This window comes from Bubalus kerabau, chromosome 8, assembly GCF_029407905.1.
Source record: "Bubalus kerabau isolate K-KA32 ecotype Philippines breed swamp buffalo chromosome 8, PCC_UOA_SB_1v2, whole genome shotgun sequence".
NCBI classification, from domain to species: Eukaryota; Metazoa; Chordata; class Mammalia; order Artiodactyla; family Bovidae; genus Bubalus; species Bubalus kerabau.
In genome coordinates, this window is record NC_073631.1 from 12,338,416 (window position 1) to 12,360,488 (window position 22,073).

Here is a 22,073-nt window from a genome sequence, read left to right on the forward strand (position 1 = left end):
ACTTCTCAATAATTAGTCTACCGTAGTTGAAAGCTAAATTTTGTTAAATCTTATAACTATTCACTAAACATGAACCAGCCTTACCACAGTTTTTTTTGTGCCATGAACCTTTCTAGCAATCTCATTAAACTATGGATCCCTTCTCAAAATAATGCTTTTTGGATGTGGACCATTTTTTAAATCTTTGTGAATTTATTACAGTATTGCTTCTGGCTTATGTTTTGGTCTTTCGGCCCCGAGGCATGCGGGAACTTAGCTCCCGCCCAGGGGTCCAGCCTGCACCCCCTGCCCTGGAAGGTGAGCTCTTAAACACTGGGCTTCCAGGGGAGGCCCCAGAATAATGGTTTTAAAACATACAGTATATAGGACTGCAAGGGAACCAATTATATACACATACTCAGACTTTAAAAAACTTTTGTGGTGAGTAAAGAAATAAGATCTATCAGACTTATAATACCATAATTTCATAGTGATAAAAGTTACAAGACATCTGTAATGTGATATGAAAAGTATCTGATTTCTGTTTGCAGAATCATGGATACTGCTAATACTAATGTGGTTACTTAAATTCATGAATAAAGAAAATATTATGGTTTGAAATTAGTACAAATAAAGATGGCACTTTTTTTTCCCATCCCACTTTCTAGATTCCTGAATTTTTCTCATCGACCCACACACTTCACAATTTATGAATACAGACTATATTCTCAAAGATAATTTAATATGAAAAACTCAGCAACACAGATTTTTGCCTCACAAATAGCTTAACATGGGACCACTAACCTTTTAAACAGAGCTGTAATATACAGTTGCATCTCCAGTTATAATTTGAGTTGATTCTTGAACACAGGCTTCACAGAATTTGACCAGTGAGATACACTCCCAAGAAACCCTGCACTGGATTACCCTTGTCTTAAAGCCACAGTTCCTGATCTCAGGTTTTGTATTTAACAAGGAAAAAAAAAAGCTTGTTAACCTAAATTAACAGAACTAATCACAAAAACCCCTGATTAGAGTCTAGAGAGGAAATGGAAATCACCTTGGGCCAAAGAGAACAAAACTTATCCTTCAAGGACTTTATTTTGGATTTCCTCACAGATGGAACTATGTGGACCCAGATACAAATTTATCAGGCAGTTAAATATGTGATATTCAGTAATTAGGTCAAGTCACATGAGCAGTCTTTTGTATTAATTATTTTTTAGGAAATATAATTAGTCATTGTCAGAAATCTGTTTGCTGTGGACAGTGCTTCCAGCTATTTAAAGGCTATATTTTCCTACAGTATAGCTCCATCATTGCTAAATATCATCATACCAAAATAATAGGATTCTCTTTTATCGAAGGCTTTAAATGTGAGTTTATTCCCTCCCCACCCATCCTTACATATACATACACTGCCCAATAAATGAATGAATAACCTAAGGCTTCCAGATGTTTCACTGGGCTTTTATACTTGGAGATCTAGTACAAGATCTGAATACTCTGAACTTTCTCGCTAAGAGCTATGTATGCTCTTCACACCTGGAAACTGTGTCATTTAGAATCTGACAGTTACCGAAGATCCTCACCCCCAAATTAATGAGCTTGATGATTTCCTTAAAGACAGCATATGAAGTACCCATCATAAAACTATTAGGAAATTTCTGAAATGCCACTGGATTTGATGGCGCTGTTCAGTTAATACATAAAACCCGTAAGCTTAAATAAACTTGTTTAAAATTACAAACTCAAAAGTGGGAGTGGTTTCATAAACTTCATTCTCTTCAATGCTTTTGCAGTTTACAGTGATGTTCACATTTTAGTCCCTTGCTGCCTTTTCATTTTGATCTTCGTTTGTATCGGATGACGGGTTTTTCAGGGGTGTGAATCATAGTTGTATAATTCACAGTGGGAAAATACCCATCAATGAGATCAAATTCATATAAACGAAGCATAGTGGACCAAATTGTCTTGATTTGAACATAGGCAAAATTCTCGCCAATGCAACGATGACGCCCTATAAAAGAAAAGAAAAGTTTCTATAACGGTTGAAATTCTTATCTCCTTGAGTCTGGAGAAATAAAAGTTGTTTATCTACGGTTAATTAAGGGTGAAAAACAGATATACAGATACTATAGTAAAGAGACATATTCTTTTCATAACAATGTAAGTAACCATAAAAAGCCCAAGAGATTTTTAATGTGTGTTAGGGGAAACAGCTCCAGGGGTATTATACAATGATTTTTCCAGTTGTTTTTTTCCGGACACCTAGTATCTATCTAGGTTAAATATATGTAACGTTTGAAACACACAGTGGTAATCAAGTTTGGAGATACACTAGAATATTCTGAACATCTCTCCCAAGAGACCCATAGTTAAAAGTTAATAATATGAACCTTCCAATCAAAACTTTAAATGCCATTTCAAATGATAATGGAAAAGGAATATACTGAAAATAGCAACACATCAAAATGTAAAGGGTCATATACATATAAAAACTGATAAGCTGATTCTAAAATGCAGAGAGAAATGCAAAGGACTAGATCTCCAAAGCAATCTTGAAAGAGAAGAACCATGTTGCAGGACTTAGGACTTCAAATCTGACTTCATTACTAAAGGTATCACAACCTCTGATAATGTGATTTGTAATAAATATGTATTTAGTCTTCCATTCTTGGCACCGAGTTCCTCAAACCACTGGAATTTCTTAAGTGAAGAGAGCAATAAAGTTCAAAGAAGAAAAGAGCCTTTTGTTATTCATAACAAGCCCCCTTCAGGCACAACTTGAATCTGCAAATGAGGTGACTTTTGGGGGTGGGGGTGGCACACCCAGAGAGGGCGAGCAGCTGTGTACCCCTTCCTTCTGCTCTGCTCTGTGCTTCTCTTCTGTCGGGCTATTCCTGAGTTGTATACTTGTGCAGTAAACCAGCAGTCTACCTGACCTGCCTCCTGAGAAATCTGTATGCAGGTCAAGAAGCAACAGTTAGAATTGGACATGGAACAACACACTGGTTCCAAATCAGGAAAGGAGTACATCAAGGCTATATATTGTTATCCTGCTTATTTAACTTATACACAGAGTACATCATGAGAAACCCTGGGCTGGATGAAGCACAAGCTGGAATCAAGATTGCCAGGAGAAATATCAATAACCTCAGATATGCAGATGACACCACCCTTATGGCAGAAAGTGAAGAGGAACTAAAAAGTCTGTTGATGAAAGCGAAAGAGGAGAGTGAAGAAGTTGGCTTAAAGCTCAACATTCAGAAAACTAAGATCATGGCATCTGGTCCCATACTTCATGGCAAACAGATGGGGAAACAATGGAAACAGTGACAGACTTTATTTTCTTGGGCTCCAAAATCACTGCAGATGGTTACTACAGCCATTAAATTAAAAGATACTTGCTCCTTGGAAGAAAAGTTATGACCAACCTAGGCAGCATATTAAAAAACAGAGACATTACTTTGCCAACAGAGTTCCATCTAGTCAAAGCTATGGTTTTTCCAGTAGTCATGTACGGATTTGAGAGTTGGACTATAAAGAAAGCTGAGTGCTGAAGAATTGATGCTTTTGAACTGTGGTGTTGGAGAAGACTCTTGAGAGTCCCTTGGACTGCGAGAAGATCCAACCAGTCCATCCTAAAGAAAATCAGTCCTGAAATATTCATTGAAAGGACTAATGCTGAAGCTGAAACTCCAGTACTTTGACCACCTGATGCAAAAAGACCCTGGTGCTGGGAAGGATTGAAGGCAGGAGGAGAAGGGGACGACAGAGGATGAGATGATTGGATGGCATCACTGACTCGATGGACATGAGTTTGAATAAACTCCAGGAGTTGGTGATGGATGGGGAAGCCTGGCGTGCTGCAGTCCATGGGGTCGCGAAGAGTCAGACACGACAGAGCGACTGAACTGAACTGACTAAAACCAGCAGTAAGCAAACTTTTTAGAGTTCTGCGAGCCATTCTAACAAATTATGGAAGCTCAAAGAAGGGATCTAGAGAACCTCAAGTTTACAGCCAGTTGTTTAGAACAGGTCCCAACCTGCACTTGTAAATAGCATCTGAAGTGGTGGGGGACCCGAGCCCTTCACCGGTGGGGTCTGCACTAACCCCAGACAGAAGCCAGGTAAGTGTCAGTTTAGAAATGGTTCCTCTTTGGGGCAGAATTTGGGCTTGATAACTAATGCCCCTTCCAACCACTTGAACAATCTGACTCTTCTATGTTATGTATATGGTATACCATTTTTGAATTTCTTTAGTAAATAGTTATCAAGATCAAAAGTTTCCAAAGGACTTTATACTTTGATTTACATGAGGAAAAGGTGTGACCAATGATAAACAAGTCATGGCACTTAAATGGTCTTTTTGGAAAAATCAAGTAAGTCGTAGAATACAGTTTAATCTGTACAAAGTGCCAATGACTAGAGGAATTACTGGAGGAACAGCAGTCAGCCTGCATTATTTTAGGATCTTAATCGAAATGCATAGGTGTGCACACTTATGCACTACCTGTCCAAACTTCAGTTCAGTCACTCAGTCGTGTCTGACTCTTTGTGACCCCATGGACTGCAGCACGCCAGGCCTCTCTGTCCATTACCAACTCCCGGAGCTCACTCAAACTCATATCTATTGAGTCGGTGATGCCATCCAACCATCTCATCCTCTGTCATCCCCTTCTCCTCCTGCCTTCAATCTTTCCCAGCATCAGGGTCTTTTCCAATGAGTCGGTTCTTTGCATCAGGTGGCCAAAGGATTGGAGTTTCAACTTCAGCATCAGTCCTTCCAATGAATATTCAGGACTGATTTCCTTTAGCATGGACTGGTTGGATCTAGTTGCAGTCCAAGGGACTCTCAAGAGTCTTCTCCAACACCACGGTTCAAAAGCATCAATTCTTCGGCGCTCAGCTTTCCTTATAGTCCAACTCTCACATCCATACATGACTACTGTCCAAATTTAAAGAACATTATAAGAATACATAGACAAAGAACCAAAAAGCTCACTAACAATCCAGAAAAGCTTCTGTGCCATTACTCTTTTCTGAAATGCTGATTATCTCAGCATATTTAGCTTGAAATGCCCAAATGGTGTGCTAACTTCAACGGTTCCTTAAAACAGAATTCACAAAGAGCTTTAAATAGCATGATAAGGGAAAACAGGGTAGACTACAAAAATCAGAACTATAAAACTAGATGGGTTACAAAAGGCAATAGAACACTATATAAGGATTCACAGAACTATTTTCTTTAGTACAAATGAAATATTTCTTCCAACCTGCAAAGGTTACACACCTACAAATGTCTGCAGGCATGTCCCCATAAGAAAAGGGGAAGATATTTGTAAATAAAATTCACATGGATTATTTAACAAATATGTTACCAGAACTAACTATTCAAATATGAAGTGTAATCATCTTACCAGCTCCAAATGGCACGTAAGCAAACTTCTCTCCTGATGCTGGGCTGTCCTCTAAGTAGCGATCAGGATTGAAGTCCAGACGCTCTACCCATGAGTCTTTAAGTCTCTGATTGACAGTAGGAGACACACACACCTGGTGTCCTGGAGGAATGGTATACCCTGCCACAGTCTGCAGATGAAAGTGAAACATTTCATAACTTTAAAATACTCTACCCAATAATCAGATCATTGTATAATAAAGCACTAGTATACATGAAATATACATATATTTTAAAACTGGCTAGTAGACAGGCCTTGCCTGGAAAATCCCATGGACGGAGGAGCCTGGTGGGCTCAGGTCCATGGGGTTGCTAAGAGTCGGACACAACTGAGCGACTTCACTTTCATTTTTCACTTTCATGCATTGGAGAAGGAAATGGCAACCCACTCCAGTGTTCTTGCCTGGAGAATCCCAGGGACGGCATAGCCTGGTGGGTTGCCGTCATGGGGTCACACAGAGTCGAACACGACTGAAGCGACTTAGCAGCAGCAGCAGTAGACAGGCCAATTAAAAATTATTTTAACTCAAGATGATTTCCATATGACACAACATTGGGCTGGAAGGATATACACAAATTTTAAAAAATCATAATGCCATGGGGCTGGGGATGGGATTTCAAGAAGCCTTTCACAATCCAATTTACACAGTTCCACAGTTACAATTACTTATAACAACATATATGTTATTTTAAAAAAAACAAGGAAAAAACACACTTCCATTGTAAAAGCCCTAATTGTTAAATTGTAGGGAGATCGGATGAGCATGTATACTGTCTGCAATTATGTAAAAATATATATCTAGAATAGGTAAAATTGAAAATTATGTACAAGTGATGATTCTATGTTTTTAAAAATTCTCTTTGATATTACACTATTTCTTTTTGATAAATAAAACTTGGGGCCACAGAGGAAAAGCTCTAGCCAGGAGACTCACCTGAGGAGTTTTGGCCAGTCTCATCATGGTCATTATAGGAGGTCGAAGTCTTAGTGTTTCTTTTATACAGCGATCAAGTAAATTGAGATCCTTGAGCTAAAAAGAGAAAAATTTTCCAGGTTTTACAAACATTTAGCATACTGCAACAGGATACAAACAAGTTCAGAGTAGCTGAATAAAAACAGTTTTATTACTGTCCATGGTCAGGCAAAGAAAAAAGCATGATAACAGATCACTCTGACGAATGGCATGGTAAGGACCTGCAAAAATTTACCCATCGAAAACATGAAAACATTAGCAAAAATCATCAATTTAAGCTTTTTCAAAACCTGTACACAAATGTTTATAGCAGCATTATTCATAGTATCCTAAAGGTGGAAACAGTCCAAATGTCAATCAACTGATGAAGAGGTTAATAAAAGTGGTATAGCCACACAATGGCTACAGATATGGTAACAAATATGTTACCAGAACAAACTATTCAAATATGAAGTGTAATCATCTTACCAGCTCTAAATGGCACATAAGCAAACTCTCCTGATGCTAGGCTGTCCTCTAAAGTACTGATATATGCTACAACATGGATTAATCTTGAAAACATGCTAACTGAAAGAAGCTAGTCACAAGAGACCACATACTGTATGATCCCATTCATATGAAATGTCCAAATAGGCAAATACAAAGAGACAAAATATAGATTAGTGGTTGCTAGAGGCAGGGGAAATGGACTGCTCATGGCCCTCTTTTGAAAGTGGTGTAAACATTTTCAAATGAAACTCTGATGATGGTTTCACAATTCTGAAAATATTTTTAAAAACCAGTAGATTATATACTTTAATGGGTGGATTTTATAGTATGTAATTAGCTATCACTTTAAAAATTACTAAAATCAGGAATTAAAAGGAGACATCACTATTGACCTAATAGAAAAGAATGATAAGAGAATACTTTAACTGTTTGCCAACAAATTAGATAACCTAGATGAAACAAATTCCTAGAAAGACACAAACTGCCAAAAACTAACTCAAAAATAAATTGAACAGATTTGTAAAAAGTGAAGACACTGAATTAGTAATCAAAAACTACCCACAAAGAAAGCACAGGCCTAGATGGCTTCACTGGTTAATACTACTAGACATTTAAGAAAGCAGTAATACCAGTCCTTCACAAAGCCTTCCTAAAAGGAAAAAGAGGAGGGAACACTTCCAAACTCCTTCTCTGAGAACCAATAATATACCCTGACACCAAAATCTGTCAAATACATAATAAAACTACAGCCCACTATCCCCTGTGAATATTGTCCAAAAGTCCTCAACAAAATACCAGCAAACAGATCCAGGATTAGGACATTTCAGGGGAGGCTATGATGAATTTTCTAAAAATAATCAATTTAATCTATAGTATATAGAAGATCCCAAATTGTCCCCTTTAACAATCAGCCACACACACTCAGTATCATAAGCAGCAATGTAACTGAAAATCCCACAAACCTGGTCATAAGTCAGAGGAGGCAGATTCTCACCACAGACTGTTTTCTGTTCTAAGAAACATTTTTCTTGAAGTGTTTTGTCTCTGGCCAAAAAGAAGCCCATCCAGGCACTGGTAGTTGAGGAAGTATGCTGCCCTGCCAAGAGCAGTCCAATAAGCATGCCTGCTACTTCATCATCCGTCAGAGGACGCCCATCCCTACAGAATGGACCACATACACAAATTTAACATTTGCAGATGCACTTCATGCCCCAACCTTTACATAAAAATTAGTTCATTTCTTCTCTTGCATTTGCCCATCACAAGTCCAAATTTTTTTTCCCCCTTTAGAGAAGGGAGGCCAGTAAAAAATATGACATTGATTACAAAGACTTCATTGCAGTTTACTAGCAAACTTTTCACATGCACAGTACTAAATTCCAGTAAGGCACAGGATCCCAGTAATTTATGTCTCATCCATTTAAGAAGTTCAAAGGTCATATCTACTAATTTTTGCCAGTATTATTACTTTTTAAATGTACATAATATTTAACTATGCTTTTAATGTGGAATTTCCTGCTTCAGTTTAATATGTGATCTGAAGAGCTCTTACTTATAAGTTGACTCTAGTAAAGTTTGGAGAATGTCATCAATTTTTTCTCCTGACTCTCTGCGTTTCTGGATTGCCTTGTAGAAAATATTCTTGATCTCCCGATGAGCTCTGTCCCTGCGTCTGTAATTCAAACATGAAGATGACTTTAAAAAAGTAAGCAATACTTTCAGGCATCAATTGACAAAAGTCAGAACCAAGAGGAAAAAAAAAGAATCCATGAAAATCTTATATTGTTAGGAATTTCTAAGGTCCTTAAGGACAGGAAATGTGTTATAACATACTTATCCCTAATTCTGAACACACTACCTATATTGTAACTGAAGACTCAAATGATTACTCCTTTACAACCATTTTCCATTTTAAAAGAAAGCAGAAATACACCTTTACATTAACAGGAAATTCCAATTTTAAGCAAGTTAATTCTTGAAGTGGATAGACTCACTCTGGTTCTTCTATAGGATTTAAAATTTGAGTAACTCCCATTTCTCACTTGACCAGAAATGAGTCAATAAAGGCTAATAGGCAAAGCACTAAGCTGCATGTCAAGCCCGTGAGCAGTGTTTCTCTGTCACAGATGGTCCTTGCTCTCAAGGAGGTCACTACAGGCTGACAAGGAGACAAAGAAAGGCATGCATACTTCAAAACACAGAAACTTCACAATCAACTACAAATTAGTCAAATACTTTCAAGTGCTTAGAAAGCTGCATCACTTCTAGGTAGAGTCAGGAACTTTCCTGAGTACAAGGAATACGTGGGACACGTGGGTTTTAAAATATCAGGACAGTCAAATTAACCTTTCCAAAACTGAAACTTAACCTTAAATGAGCTCACTATGTAAAAAAAATGTTGAGTTCTTACAGAAGAAGGGAGGCTCATAATCTCCCCCAATTTGTTTCTATATTTAATTTTTATTTTTGTTAATGCAAAGCAAACCAATAGCACAGTAACTAAACACACAGTGAAATGCCCAAGCATCGTCTCTTCATCCATACCTGAAACTAGGCAGAGGGAGCCAGCCTGGCAGAAGCCAGGCTGCATGGCTAAAACCTCCGTCCAAATCCGCATACAGCTGTGCCACCTTCTCGTTGAGTTGACTCCTGATTTCCTTTCCATGTAAACAATGGCTGGCTGTTAAAATTATGAGCTCAGAAAGAGCTTCAAACAAATCTAGAGGGAAAAAGATCATTCCCATTACTATTGCCCAAAATTCTTTTGAAATGTTGTTTTCTTAGAGATGCAAAAGTACTATGAAGGAAATGAGAATAAAAATTTAACTCATTAACCAACAAGATCCTTTTCACACCGTCGAAAAATGCCTGTAGACAGGCTACAATAAAGAGAAACCAAAGGCAGCCCACCTCTTTGGATAGCCAAGATAGATGCCACGGAGGTAACTAAAACCTCACTCAGACTCATGAGCCCTTCATCTCAAAAAGATAAAAGTGGGAAATTAATAAGTGGGGAAAAAAAACTGAAGTCTTGAAAAAGTCTTAAAACTAATCACCATCCTGTATATGCAAACATTAGAAACAGATGCATCAGGTAAGCACACCTGGATGACACTTTAAAAGTCACAATAATTACCCAGTCGATATCCTGTTCTTTGATTCCATGCTCACCAAACGAACTTCTAGTTGTCATTTGGCTTTCTAGTTAGACTGCCAATAAAGAGAAGTGCAGCAAATATTATGCTGTTCTTTGTCCCATAATTGCATCTCACTTGTACTTATTCAGTTATCATTCTCATTTATACATCAGCTTCTCGTAGAATAGCAAGTATGTCACATAAAATTTAGGTCTATTAAATAAAACTAGGTTCCTGGACCTTGTATAGAAGCTGAAGACTAGATCCAGAATGTGATGACCTACATAGTAGTCTTACTGCCCTGTAGACAGATGTTGCTTCCTGCTAGGGCCATGGCAATGGTTTCGATGGCAACACTTAACTGCAGTCCAGTAATAAAAACTGGATTCACAGAGTCCAAAGAATGTTATGTGACATTCAATATATTCTCTACATAATGCGAGAAAGCACGTAATAACGTTTTTTTTTTTAATTTCTATTGGGAACAGCTAAAATCGCTCTTTTGGTAGTACAGCAAGCTTATGTATTTAAACTTACATTTTTGTTGAAATAAATCATTCCCATACAACATTAGAAAAATAATGTATTACATATATAATTTAATCTTTTAGACTTCAACTTGCTGACATGGAGGGCAAATTTTTTTATTTTATATATTATCTTAAAATGACTTTGAATGTAAGTTTTACATTTGGTTTATTTCAAAATTCAATCATGAATCATTTTTATGTAATTGAGCTAAACAATATGCACATTAATTAAAATATTTTAAGATTTTGCTAAGTGAGCAACAATAATTACTTCCTCTCAAGTCTTTTAACTCCATAACGTGTTCATTTCATTAAATATAAGGTGGTTTTGCTTCCCAGGTAGCATGAGTGGTAAAGAGCCCGCCTGCCAATGCAGGAGACGTTAATAGATGTGGATTCAATCCATGGATCAGGAAGATCCCCTGGAAGAGGGCATGGCAACCCACTCCAGTGTTCTTGCCTGGAGAATCACTTGGACAGAGGAACCTGGTGGGCTACAGTCCACGGGGTGGCAAAGAGTCAGACACGACTGAAGCGATTCGGCATGCATGCATCCAAGGTGGTTTTACATGTGCTGTAGTTTGCTCTTTACACGCACATACACACACACACATTGATAAAATTTCTAGTCACAGAAAAGTAGACATATTAGGACAAATGAAAAACCAAAACATTGTGCTTACTTTTTTCTCCACTTTCTCCCCAACTTTTAAAGTATTCTTTTGTTTCTTTTTCAATTATAGACACGTGCTGTCTAAAGTGGGCTATGTTAAGACCACTTTTCAACATTTTCTTCTGCTCCAAGAAAACCTTCAAAATATTAAGGGTATACAAGTATTAAAACACAGTTCTGTTTTACCATGAGACTCATTTGGGTTATTATAACTCTTTAATACTCAAAGAAAGCAATCTTCCAAAAAATTGAAATTAAAGATAAAATAATTTTCTTCACCACACCAGATAAAACTTCATGCATATATCTGAAGTAACATGTAGTAGACACATGCTATGCAGGTCCAATTCAAATGATAAATTAGGAACCCCTCTTCTGGCCTTCCTTCCTATACATACATGCTTTCCCCACTCTTGACTCCAAGGCTGCCTCCTCCCATTCCATTATATTCTAGTCTTCCAACCCAACCCAAATGCCAACACAATCTCCCAAAGGTCCATTATGCTTTGCTAATATTTTTATCCTCTTTCACATATTCTACCATTTATTCCCAAACAAATATCATTCCTCAATCACACGATCTTCCAAAAGTTTAATTAGAATGTAATACAGTGGGAATAAATTCACACTAAGACAATAAACCCTTTGGGGAAGTTCTAAAATAAACCCTTTGGTTTATTTTATATATTTTATTTATTTTATATATCCAACCAGAGGGATTAACCTAGGCTTTCGCTTTTGGTCTTAAGGAGAGCTGTTCATTCCTCCATACCTCCTCAATCCCCAGAAGCAACACTGAATGTCAATTCTCAGCTGCTACACTAGAGTACTGGGTAATGCATGGTACATTGATTGCCAGAGCCTACACCAAGTAATTAAGCTAATTATTGGATGCATTTTATACCAAGTTGCAGTACTTAAATATTTGCCTTTGGGGGAGCAAAGAAATCACACAAACTTCTAAAACCAACAACATCTAGCTCAGAAGAACTCTCATCCTAGAATTTCAGGTAGGAGGTGGGAAAGTATTAATAGGAGGCCCTTCTAATGAAATGAGTTTTTCCTTCTTACTACCTCAAATCAAATGCTAACACGCTAAGTTCTCATTGATTCTATTAATATTGCTTTGCACAGGTAGCCCTTTAAAAAAGTTTGTTTAGTCCACACCAGCAGCTATAAAGCAAAATACCCATTCTCCGTCAGCTACCCTTGGTTTTCCTTCTTATCAATGCCTCCTGATTCTTCAGTTTTGAGGCAAGGAATAATCTCGTCTATACTTTAGCAATACAGCTTACACTACTCGCTATAAATTGTAGAGTGCAGATTTGTCTTTCTTCAAGCTAACAGTGTCACCTACTGTATTAGGCACATCATAGGCAACTCCCTTCCCAAACACAGGTGTCGTCAGACGACTGTAGACTTCCTCGGCATTCAAGTCTTCATTTTTACTATTAAAAAGCAGTGCAGCAGCCTCACTCCCCAGCAGATAGGTAAACGTCTTGCCCACCATGGTAAAACTAAATACAGGTCCATACTGAAGAGAGAAAAGTACCCATAGTGATGTTACCAAAAAATCTGCAAGCGCTAAGACATTCATCTTAAATAATAAAATAATACATTGTTGAAGATCAAAACATTCACAAACCTTAATGCAATTCTTCCCCCCGTCTTTGTCCAAATGTATAATTATGTTCATCCAGTTCCAAATAAAATATAAATAAAACTTTCTATTCTTTTTTTACTCCTTATACTGAAAATATTTTCTATCTTTCACAGACGTCATATTAACTGTTCTTTCTATGGTTGATGTGTCCATTTTTTATTTATTATAGACAATTATGTAATGAATATTTCTGCGAATATAGATATTTTTTCCCTTTGATTAAAAGTAACTTTACAGGAGTAGCCAAAGAATATGACCTTTCCTAAAGTTCTTGCTATGTGAAGATACCAGAATTTTATTTAGTTATGAGTCTTACCACCTAGTTTTTAATTAGTGACTTTCCATAGCTATTATGTTCGATGGCACCCCACTCCAGTATTCTTGCCTGGAAAATCCCACGGACAAAGGAGCCTGGTGGGCTGCAGTCCATGGGGTCGCGAAGAGTCGAACACGACTGAGCGACTTCCCTTTCACTTTTCACTTTCATGCATTGGAGAAGTAAATGGCAACCCACTCCAATGTTCTTGCCTGGAGAATCCCAGGGACGGGGGAGCCTGGTGGGCTGCCGTCTGTGGGGTCACACAGAGTCGGACACGAGTGAAGTGACTTAGCAACAACAAATGAGTCTTACCACTATCTCACCAACACTGAATGATCTCATTTTTAATTTTTTTGTTAATCTGGTTAGGTGCTAAATGCTTTGCTTTGCAGTTTTCTGATTACTATTAAAGATTTCAGTTACTGGGGATACAATCATAAACAAAAATACTGTCTCTGACTCAAGAAACTCCAGTCTATTTAAAAAGATGCAACTCAATTGAATAAGTGCATTAACAAATGTAAAATTACAAATGCGACAAGTACTAGACAAAGGAAAGCAACTCTTCGATGAGAGAAACTGATAAAAGGGACTAAAAAGAGAAAAAGACACCAGAGCTGAGACCTAAAGCATGGGTAGGAGTAGTAGTTAGCCTGATGGCAGAGCATGCACAGAGTTCTAAAGGTAAAAGAGAAGGTAAGGATGTGATGAGGGTAGAGTCTATCTAGTGGGGCCATACAGAGCCTTATCAGCCACATTCAGGGAGTTGTATCCTTGCAAGCAACAGAATGAGATGGAAGGTCTTAAACTGCATGGGAAAGATACTAATCTGTGCATATTTTAAAAGAAAGATCCCTGTGGCTCCTGGATGGAGAGGAGGGAGGGATAGGAGCTGAAGGAAAGCCAGATGACCAGCGAGCCTGTTACGGGAACCTGATGATGAGCACTCGGGACAATGTAATGGAGAGGCAGTGGAGACAGAAGCAGAAGGATATGGAATTATTTTGAAGAGAAAATCTGCAGGCTTGGGAATGAATTGATGGATGGAGCAGGAAGTATCAAGAGTGAATCCTAGGCTCCTGGTACACTGCAAAACTGGCAGAACAATGATGAGGAAGGTGAACAGGAAGGACCATCAGGATTAAAGAGAGAAAAATCAAAGGGTCAGATTTTTTAAATGTTTGATTTCAGATGACTTTGGACAATTAAGAAAAAATCATGTGGGAGGTGGATATCCAAGTCTGAAGACCAAAGAAGAGACCTGAACCGGAGACTTTAATTTGGGTGTCATTTACATCTGGCTGGGCTTTCCAGGTGGTGTAGAGGTAAAGAATCCACCTGCAATGCAGGAGATGCGGTTCAACCCCTGGGTTGGGAAGATCCCCTGGAGAAGGGAATGGCAACCCACTCCAGTATTCTTGCCTGGGTAATTCCATGGACAGAGGAAGCTGGTGGGTTACAGTCCATGGGGTCACAAAGAGTCAGACACAACTGAGAGACTAACACTTTCACACTCTCACTTCATGTGGCTAAAAACTGAAGCTGCAGGTAGAGACAAGATCAGGTAGGAAAGAATAAAGGCCAAGGACCAAACCTCAGTGAATCCCAACAGTAAATGGCCAAGCGTGAGCCCACAAATGAGTTAGGAAAGCAGCATTCACAGAAGCAGAAGAAAAAGTGAGAGAAGCCACAGCTAAGGTGGGAGTGGTCATCACTGACAAATACAGCTAAGTTCACTACATTAGGACATGGTGCTCATTAGTGAAGGGGTTGAAAGACAGACTAGAGTGAACTAAAGAGTAAGTGAGGAGGTGTGGAAACAGAGACAAAGTACAGAAACTTGCTGGAGGGGAAGGGACATGCGAGGGGCTTAGAAAATTCCACAGATGCATGGTTAAAAAAAAAAGGGTCAATTATTAATAGTATCCATGTTAACTGTGATCAGTGAATACAAAATTGAGGCCAGTGGTTTTTAAACCATAGTTGCCAGAACTAAATTTCCTCAGAGATAATCCTAGAACAAAGGAGAACATAACAGGGTCTCTAAGACCCCTCCAGCTCTTAATCCAGAACAACTCCAATTTTATCTGTTACCTGTACTAGGGATAAGCATAAGGTTACATTTTTTTTAATATTCCACCATTTAAAAGAAAATTGGAAAAGCACTAATTTCTTTTCCTTTAATGATTTGTAACACTTACCTTCTCATATGCATCTTCTAGGAATTCAATTGGACTTTTCCCAAATGCTATAGCATGTCCAAGGAATGGAATTGGAGAGACAATGTATGGTGGACTTTTCTGCAAAAGAAAACAAACAAAAAAACTTCGAGTTTACATTTCCTATTATAAGACATTCAGTTTAGTTTCACAATTCAAAAAGAAAGAAAGAAAGAAAGAAACTTGTCCTTAATATTAAGAAGTTACCAAAAGATGAAGCACCAAAAGTAACTTCACAACAAGTAAATCGCAAATACCTTAGACAGAGCAGCTTTGGGAAAAAGAAGAGAAACTCAAAACCTGGTATAAGATAAATGACCAAACATCACAGTACTGCAATTAGGCTTTAGGCAACTTTCCTAACCATAAGTAAAAAAAAAAAAACCACTAAACTCGAACTATGGTTTCTAGAGCACTTATTTCTACTACCACTCACAGTTTTAGTCCCCAAATCTTGCCTAAATCTTTAGTCCCACAATGGGAAAAAAAAAAAAAGAGTAACTTGAGGGAAAGAAGGGAAATGTTTAAGATGCTACATTCCCCATTACGGTCAACAGAACACATTATCATGCTTCTCTCAAGGAATGATCTAGATCCACTGATTTTAATGAGAGAGAAAATCAGTTCTAGCAGGAACATTTTAGCACTCACTATAAAAGGTACTTCTGGGCTTCCCAGATGGCTCAATGGTAGAGTCAGCCTGCCAAAGCAGGAGACATAGGTTCTGGACGTGAAGATCACCTGGAGGAAATGACAACCCACTCCAGTATTCTTGCCTGGAGAATTCCATGGACAGAGGAGCCAGGCAGGCTATAGTCCATGGGGTTACAGAGTCTGACAGGACTGAACCACTGACCACGCTGGCTTAAAATGTACTTCAGATGCCCCAAAATGAGACTCACCGATTACAGCATCAAGCCTCCTGAAATCAAACGTGCAGTTATGAAAAAGGACAATAGTCCTCATATCTTTCATAGTCTCAAAGAGAAAGGAGCTCTACAAACTCACTCTTTGGACAACAGTAGCAACAATCTTAAAATACTACACTTGTCTTTCCAAAGATAACACTTCCTCAAAAACACCACACATGGGGGAGGGGGGGGAAACTGCCTCATGCCTGTTAGAGGTCAAACAAAAATCATTTAAAAACTACTTGGTCAATAGTTTGTGATTTCCACTGTCAGTAAAAAATGTATTCTATTGTCAATGCTACTTGGTTTGGCTAAAACGCATTCATCACATATATTCGGGAAATAGAAACCAGTGGTCAGTAAAGGCTCTAAGTTAGAGAATCTGATATTTTATTAGCATCATAGGAAGGTCCCTGAAACACTCATGACGCTCACTCCACCAAACTAAACACGTTCCTCTCCATAGTGATGTAAAATCGGCACTGGGGGTAACGACACAGCCCATAGAACACTGAACCACTCAAGGGTAGCCACCTAGGATGACGACCACCAGAGCCGAAGCTGCCCCAAACATCACCAACAGGGCTCCCACCAGGGCTGAAACACCCCTTACGGCGGCCAGTACCGTCATCCGGACGCTCAGGGCCACAGCCGCCACCCCGACCCTGGCCATTAGGGCTACCGATAGTGCCTCGGTCAACAGAGGCATCACTAAGACCACAGTCGCGGCAAACACGACCCCAACGAGTACGAGGCACGCGACCGACATCAGGGCACCCAGCACCAAGCTCAGCAAGGTCAGGGCAGTCGCGACCGCCCGCGCAACCAGAATCGGGGCTGCTGCCTCTCGACCCCCTCCCAGCTCCAGCCTCCAGCGTGCCCGCCGCCACTTCTCGGCACCACCGCGGTGCCAGCCCCTCGCTAGCTCTTCGGTCGCCCTGGTCTCAGCGTCCTCTCCACCAGAACCCCCAGGGGTGCACGTACCGCCCCAGTAGGCAGTGGTGGGGCCAGGTGGCCAACCGCGAGGCGGAACAGGTAGACCAGACTGAGCGTGAAGGTGCAGGCGATGAGCAGCATGGATGGGAGGTTGCCGCCCGTTACTTGCTCCATCGCCTGCCCCAGCACTGACCCGCCCGCCTGCAGTAAGTCCAGCATCACTATCCCGGCCGCCACCCCCGCGTCAGTTTGCCAGAGACGCTGGAGGCCGAGGTCGCCGCGGCTCCTCCGAAGCCACCGAGGAAGAGAAGCTGGCAGATGGGCGTTAGGAGGTGGCCCGGCCAGCAGGTCTCCTACTAAGCCCAGCCCCACCCCCCCTATAACTCCCGGCTCTTTCGCACACCACCCGATACGTCACAGAATAGGGCGGGACCTGCCTCTGGCCACGCCCCTTAAAAGGATTCACAATGCCGAAGTCTCCTTGCGCCGAGAGAGAGAGGCCCTGAAGAAGCAGGCTGCACCTGTGGCACGGGGAGTGCAGAGACAGAAGAGAAACATAGGCTTAAGAGGAGGTCACCCCTAAGAATCGCGGGCCACCCGAGCCTGTGTGTCCTGGGTGCGGGGCGCCAGCACACAACACTGTAATGGGACGGGCGGAAGGATTTCAGGGAGAGGGTTGCGGCGTGGCAGCGGCGGCGGCGCGCGTTCGGTGATTGCACCGCGCGCTGCTGAGGTGATCTCGGCTTATGTGGCGTCAGCAGGGCGGGTGGCTGGGGCGCCGCCCCCTGCCTGGGCGCTGAAAGGCGCCGCACCTGAACCCGTTCGAGGGCCGCGTCCTGGGCGGTCGGAGAGTTCCAAATATCCGCGATAAAGGGAGATTGTGAAAGACGCCTTCTACACCCTGAAGGTTGGGACGCTGGGGTCATTCCCATCTCACCTCGAATAAAACCAGGCCAGTATTCATATGCAATGATAGAGGTAACAACTCGTGGTTATTGGGTGTTCTACGTCTAACAGAAGCAAATTTTGCAAGCTTGGTATCTATGTTACAGGCCGTCGTGACCTGTTTGAGGCAATATTTCCTAACAACGCCACTTATTCTGGCTGTTTAGGACCAGACAGATTTTGAAACGAAGTTCGGTTCTCCTGTTACACGCAACCTCAGCTCATCCACGCTTGTGGTTTCAAATAAACATGCGTGTAAAATGACCGCCAGTTGGAACCCTCCTGTTAGGTAACTGTCACCAGCCCCTGACCAGATTCATTCCTTTATACAGTCAACGTTAAGAGCTGGCTGCTGTGCTTGGCACTGGGAATACAGCAGTGAAGGAGAAAACTGCGAGGCCCGGTGGAAGGAGCAGTAAACAACCAGTTGCCTGTTCTGACTCCTCTGTCTGGAGATCTGATGGTCCTATCAGATGAGTAACGCCAAGTAAACTCATAAATCTTCACTCACCTGGCTGCCAACCTGCTCCTCCCGTACTGCGTCTGTAGGAGGGGCACCAGTAGCCACCAAACTGCCCTCCTGCGCTGCGCATGACATCTCATCAGTCACCAAGTCCTGTAATTCCACCACCTTAAAAGTTGCTCCATTCTTGCCACTGCCTTGAGTCGACCCTGGGCATTGCTTGTCTGCATTACTACAATCATAGGCTAACTGGATGCTAGTCCTTGTCTTTTAATCTACCCTCCACAAAGGCTACCATTTCTCCTGTTGCTAAAGTTGTGTTGCAGTTGACTTCATCAGTTTCCTCTGTTACCAGATGAACTAAAGAATAGGGACCATGTCTTAACTGGTTTTTATATTCTGCATTTATTCTGATTCATAGCTGTTCAAAAAGTGTGGTTCATGGTCTTCTGGGTATCCACAGGACCCCAGGGGTGTCTGCAAAGTCAAAGCTCTTTATAATAATATGTGATTTACTTTTTTACTGCTGGAATTTGTAGTAATGGTGTCAGTTCAGTTCAGTTGTTCAGTAGTGTCCGACTCTTTGTGACCCCATGAATCAAAGCATGCCAGGCCTCCCTGTCCATCACCAACTCCCGGAGTCTACCCAAACCCATGTCCATCGAGTCGGTGATGCCATCCAGCCATCTCATCCTCTGTCGTCCGCTTCTCCTCTTGCCCCCAATCCTTCCCAGCATCAGGGTCTTTTCCAATGAGTCACCTCTTCACATGAGGTGGCCAAAGTATTGGAGTTTCAGCCTCAGCATCAGTCCTTCCAATGAACACCCTGGACTGATCTCCTTTAGGATGGACTGGTTGGATGTCCTTGCAGTCCAAGGGACTCTCAAGAATCTTCTCCAACACCACAGTTCAAAAGCATCAATTCTTCGGCGCTCAGCTTTCTTCACAGTCCAACTCTCACATCCATACATGACTGCTGGAAAAACCATAGCCTTGACTAGACAGACCTTTGTTGGCAAAGTAATGTCTCTGCTTTTTCATATGCTATCTAGGTTGGTCATAACTTTCCTTCCAAGGAGTAAGCGTCTTTTAATTTCATGGCTCCAATCACCATCTGCAGTGATTTTGGAGCCCAGAAAAATAAAGTCAGCCACTGTTTCCCCATCTATTTGCCATGAGGTGATGGGACCAGATGCCATGATCTTTGTTTTCTGAATGTTGAGCTTTAAGCCAACTTTTTCACTCTCCTCTTTCACTTTCATCAAGAGGCTCTTTAGTTCTTCACTTTCTGCCATCAGGGTGGTATCATCTGCATATCTGAGGTTATTGATATTTCTCCCGGCAATCCTGATTCCAGCTTGTGCTTCCTCCAGCCCAGCGTTTCTCATGATGTACTCTGCATACAAGTTAAATAAGCAAGGTGACAATATACAGCCTTGACATACTCCTTTTCCTATTTGGAACCAGTCTGTTGTTCCACGTATGGTGTCAAATCAGTAGTAAATAGAACTTCTGGGGCCTTAGCACAAACCAATGATAAGTAGCACCAAACTCTGCTGCTGCTGCTGCTGCTGCTGCTGCTGCTGCTAAGTCGCTTCAGTTGTGTCCAACTCTGTGCAGCCCCACAGACTGCAGCCCACCAGGCTCCCCTATCCCTGGGATCCTCCAGGCAAGAACACTGGAGTGGGTTGCCATTTCCTTCTCCAATGCATGAAAGTGAAAAGTGAAAGTGAAGTCGCTCAGTCGTGTCCGACTCTTCGAGACCCCGTGGACTGCAGCCTACCAGGCTCCTCCATCCATGGGATTCTCCAGGCAAGAGTGCTGGAGTGGGGTGCCATCGCCTTCTCTGTGAGCACCAAACTCTAGTAGTAGTTATTCTTCACTGCTATGCACTTGCAGTAGAAAAACATTGCTTGCTTCACTTAAGACTGTTGTTGATGAAACTATATTCCTTTTTTTTTTTAATTTAAATTTATTTATTTAAGTATTCCTTTTTTAAAAGGTATTTTAACTAGCTGCGTTCTTCATGCCTGCATGCATGTTGAGACACTCTACTCTAAGGCACATCTGGCTCTTTGCGACCCCATGGACTGTGGCCTGCCAGGCTCCTCTCTGTCCATGGAATTCTCCAGGCAAGAATACTGAAGTGGGTTACCATTTCTTCCTGCAGGGGATCTTCCTGGCCCAGGGATTGAACCTGTGTCATGTATCTCCTGCATTAGCAGGCACATTCTTTACCCACTGAGCCACCTGGGGAGCCCCAGCTCCTTTTTCTGTGGAATGGCATTTGTGCTTGAAAGAACAAGTGACAGACTTTGTTCATTCAGGGTTGGGTATTTGATACATGTTTTCTTGAAAATGAAGTCAGCCTCTCCTTTCAAGGAAAACCACTGGCAGTATTTGTTGTCAATGATAAAATTAAAGTGTTCAAATAAAAATTAAGAATTTTAGAAAACTTACATCTACCTATATGAACTTGACAACTTACCAATTCTTGAGACTTCTCTATAGAGGAAATTTAGTAACAAGTGCTGTTTGTGTAATAAATTGTGTCTACATATTGAATCTTTGTATAGTTAAAAGAGCCCATATTTTCAAATGTCCAGTACGTAATGTTGCAAGACCATGCACGAGTGAAACAGCCAAAGTACAAGGGAAGGCCCTCTCTTCAGTGACCTAACACTGAGCCCAGAAGTGCCCTCATTCTTGTCATGCCCCAGCAAATGCGGAGGAGTGTAAGAGACGCATGGAGGAGCGTCTCCCAGCAATGCCTGCCCTTCTTTATATAGCTCTTTGTTATGGACTGAATGTTTATGTGCCCCCAGAATTCTTATGTTGAAGCCCCAACCCCTAATGTGACTGATTTTGGAGTTAAGACCTGTGAGGCAGAGATAATGGTTAAATTAGATTACAAGGTTGGGACCCGAATCTGATAGGGCTGATGTGCTTATAAGAAGGTGAGGAGATGCCATCTGCTTGCTCTCTCCATTATGCGAGGACACCGTGAAGAACGCGTCTGCAAGCCAGGAAGCAAGTTTCATCAGGAGCCACAGCACTCTGTGTCTTGATCCTGGACTTCCTGGCCTCCACAACTGTGAGAAATAAATTTCTATTGTTAACGCCCAGTCTGTGGTATTTTGATATGGCAGCCCATGCTGACTAATATACTTATCAGGACAATTCTCACCTACCCTGTTCTGGAATCATGATTTATGTATTCCTGCTCTGTGTTCTCATAGTACTTTCTTTTTATCTCTATTATGACTCATGTCACACTCTAAGTATTCAAACATTCATGTGAATATAAAAAAAAAAATTATTGAGCTCTTCAGTCAGTTCAGTTCAGTTCAGTCGCTCAGTCGTGTCTGACTCTT

General features: G+C 41.0%; 1 protein-coding gene across 5 annotated transcripts; it reads right to left on the reverse strand.

Annotated features, from left to right (window-relative positions):
* Positions 1–685: 685 nt before the first annotated feature.
* LOC129658866 (lanosterol 14-alpha demethylase) lies at positions 686–18,003 on the reverse strand. 5 transcript variants are annotated; one of them, XM_055589702.1, is made up of 11 exons: positions 17,869–17,887; positions 16,096–16,366; positions 15,427–15,525; positions 12,601–12,777; positions 11,254–11,380; positions 9,448–9,622; positions 8,456–8,575; positions 7,866–8,061; positions 6,376–6,471; positions 5,403–5,571; positions 686–1,999 (listed from the first exon to the last, which is right to left on the reverse strand). In XM_055589702.1, the coding sequence occupies exons 4-11, from the start codon at positions 12,751–12,753 to the stop codon at positions 1,821–1,823; spliced, it is 1,215 nt and encodes a 404-aa protein (XP_055445677.1). In that variant the 5' UTR covers positions 12,754–12,777; positions 15,427–15,525; positions 16,096–16,366; positions 17,869–17,887; the 3' UTR covers positions 686–1,820. The 5 variants fall into 5 exon arrangements, with proteins under 5 accessions (XP_055445677.1, XP_055445678.1, XP_055445679.1 ...); XM_055589703.1 differs by lacking the exon at positions 16,096–16,366 and having other exon boundaries at positions 17,869–18,003; XM_055589704.1 differs by lacking the exon at positions 16,096–16,366 and having other exon boundaries at positions 17,813–17,930.
* Positions 18,004–22,073: the final 4,070 nt, after the last annotated feature.

Excerpts from the sequence above, each read along its gene's own strand:
- LOC129658866 (XM_055589706.1), bottom strand. The coding sequence starts at position 17,510 with ATGCTGGACTTACTGCAGGCGGGCGGGTCAGTGCTGGGGCAGGCGATG. Across the intron at positions 11,381-12,600 it reads CCTATGATGTGCCTAATACA|GTTTTCTTGGAGCAGAAGAA; the intron begins GTAGGTGACACT and ends AATATTTTGAAG. Across the intron at positions 5,572-6,375 it reads GACTGGCCAAAACTCCTCAG|ACTGTGGCAGGGTATACCAT; the intron begins GTGAGTCTCCTG and ends TTTCATCTGCAG.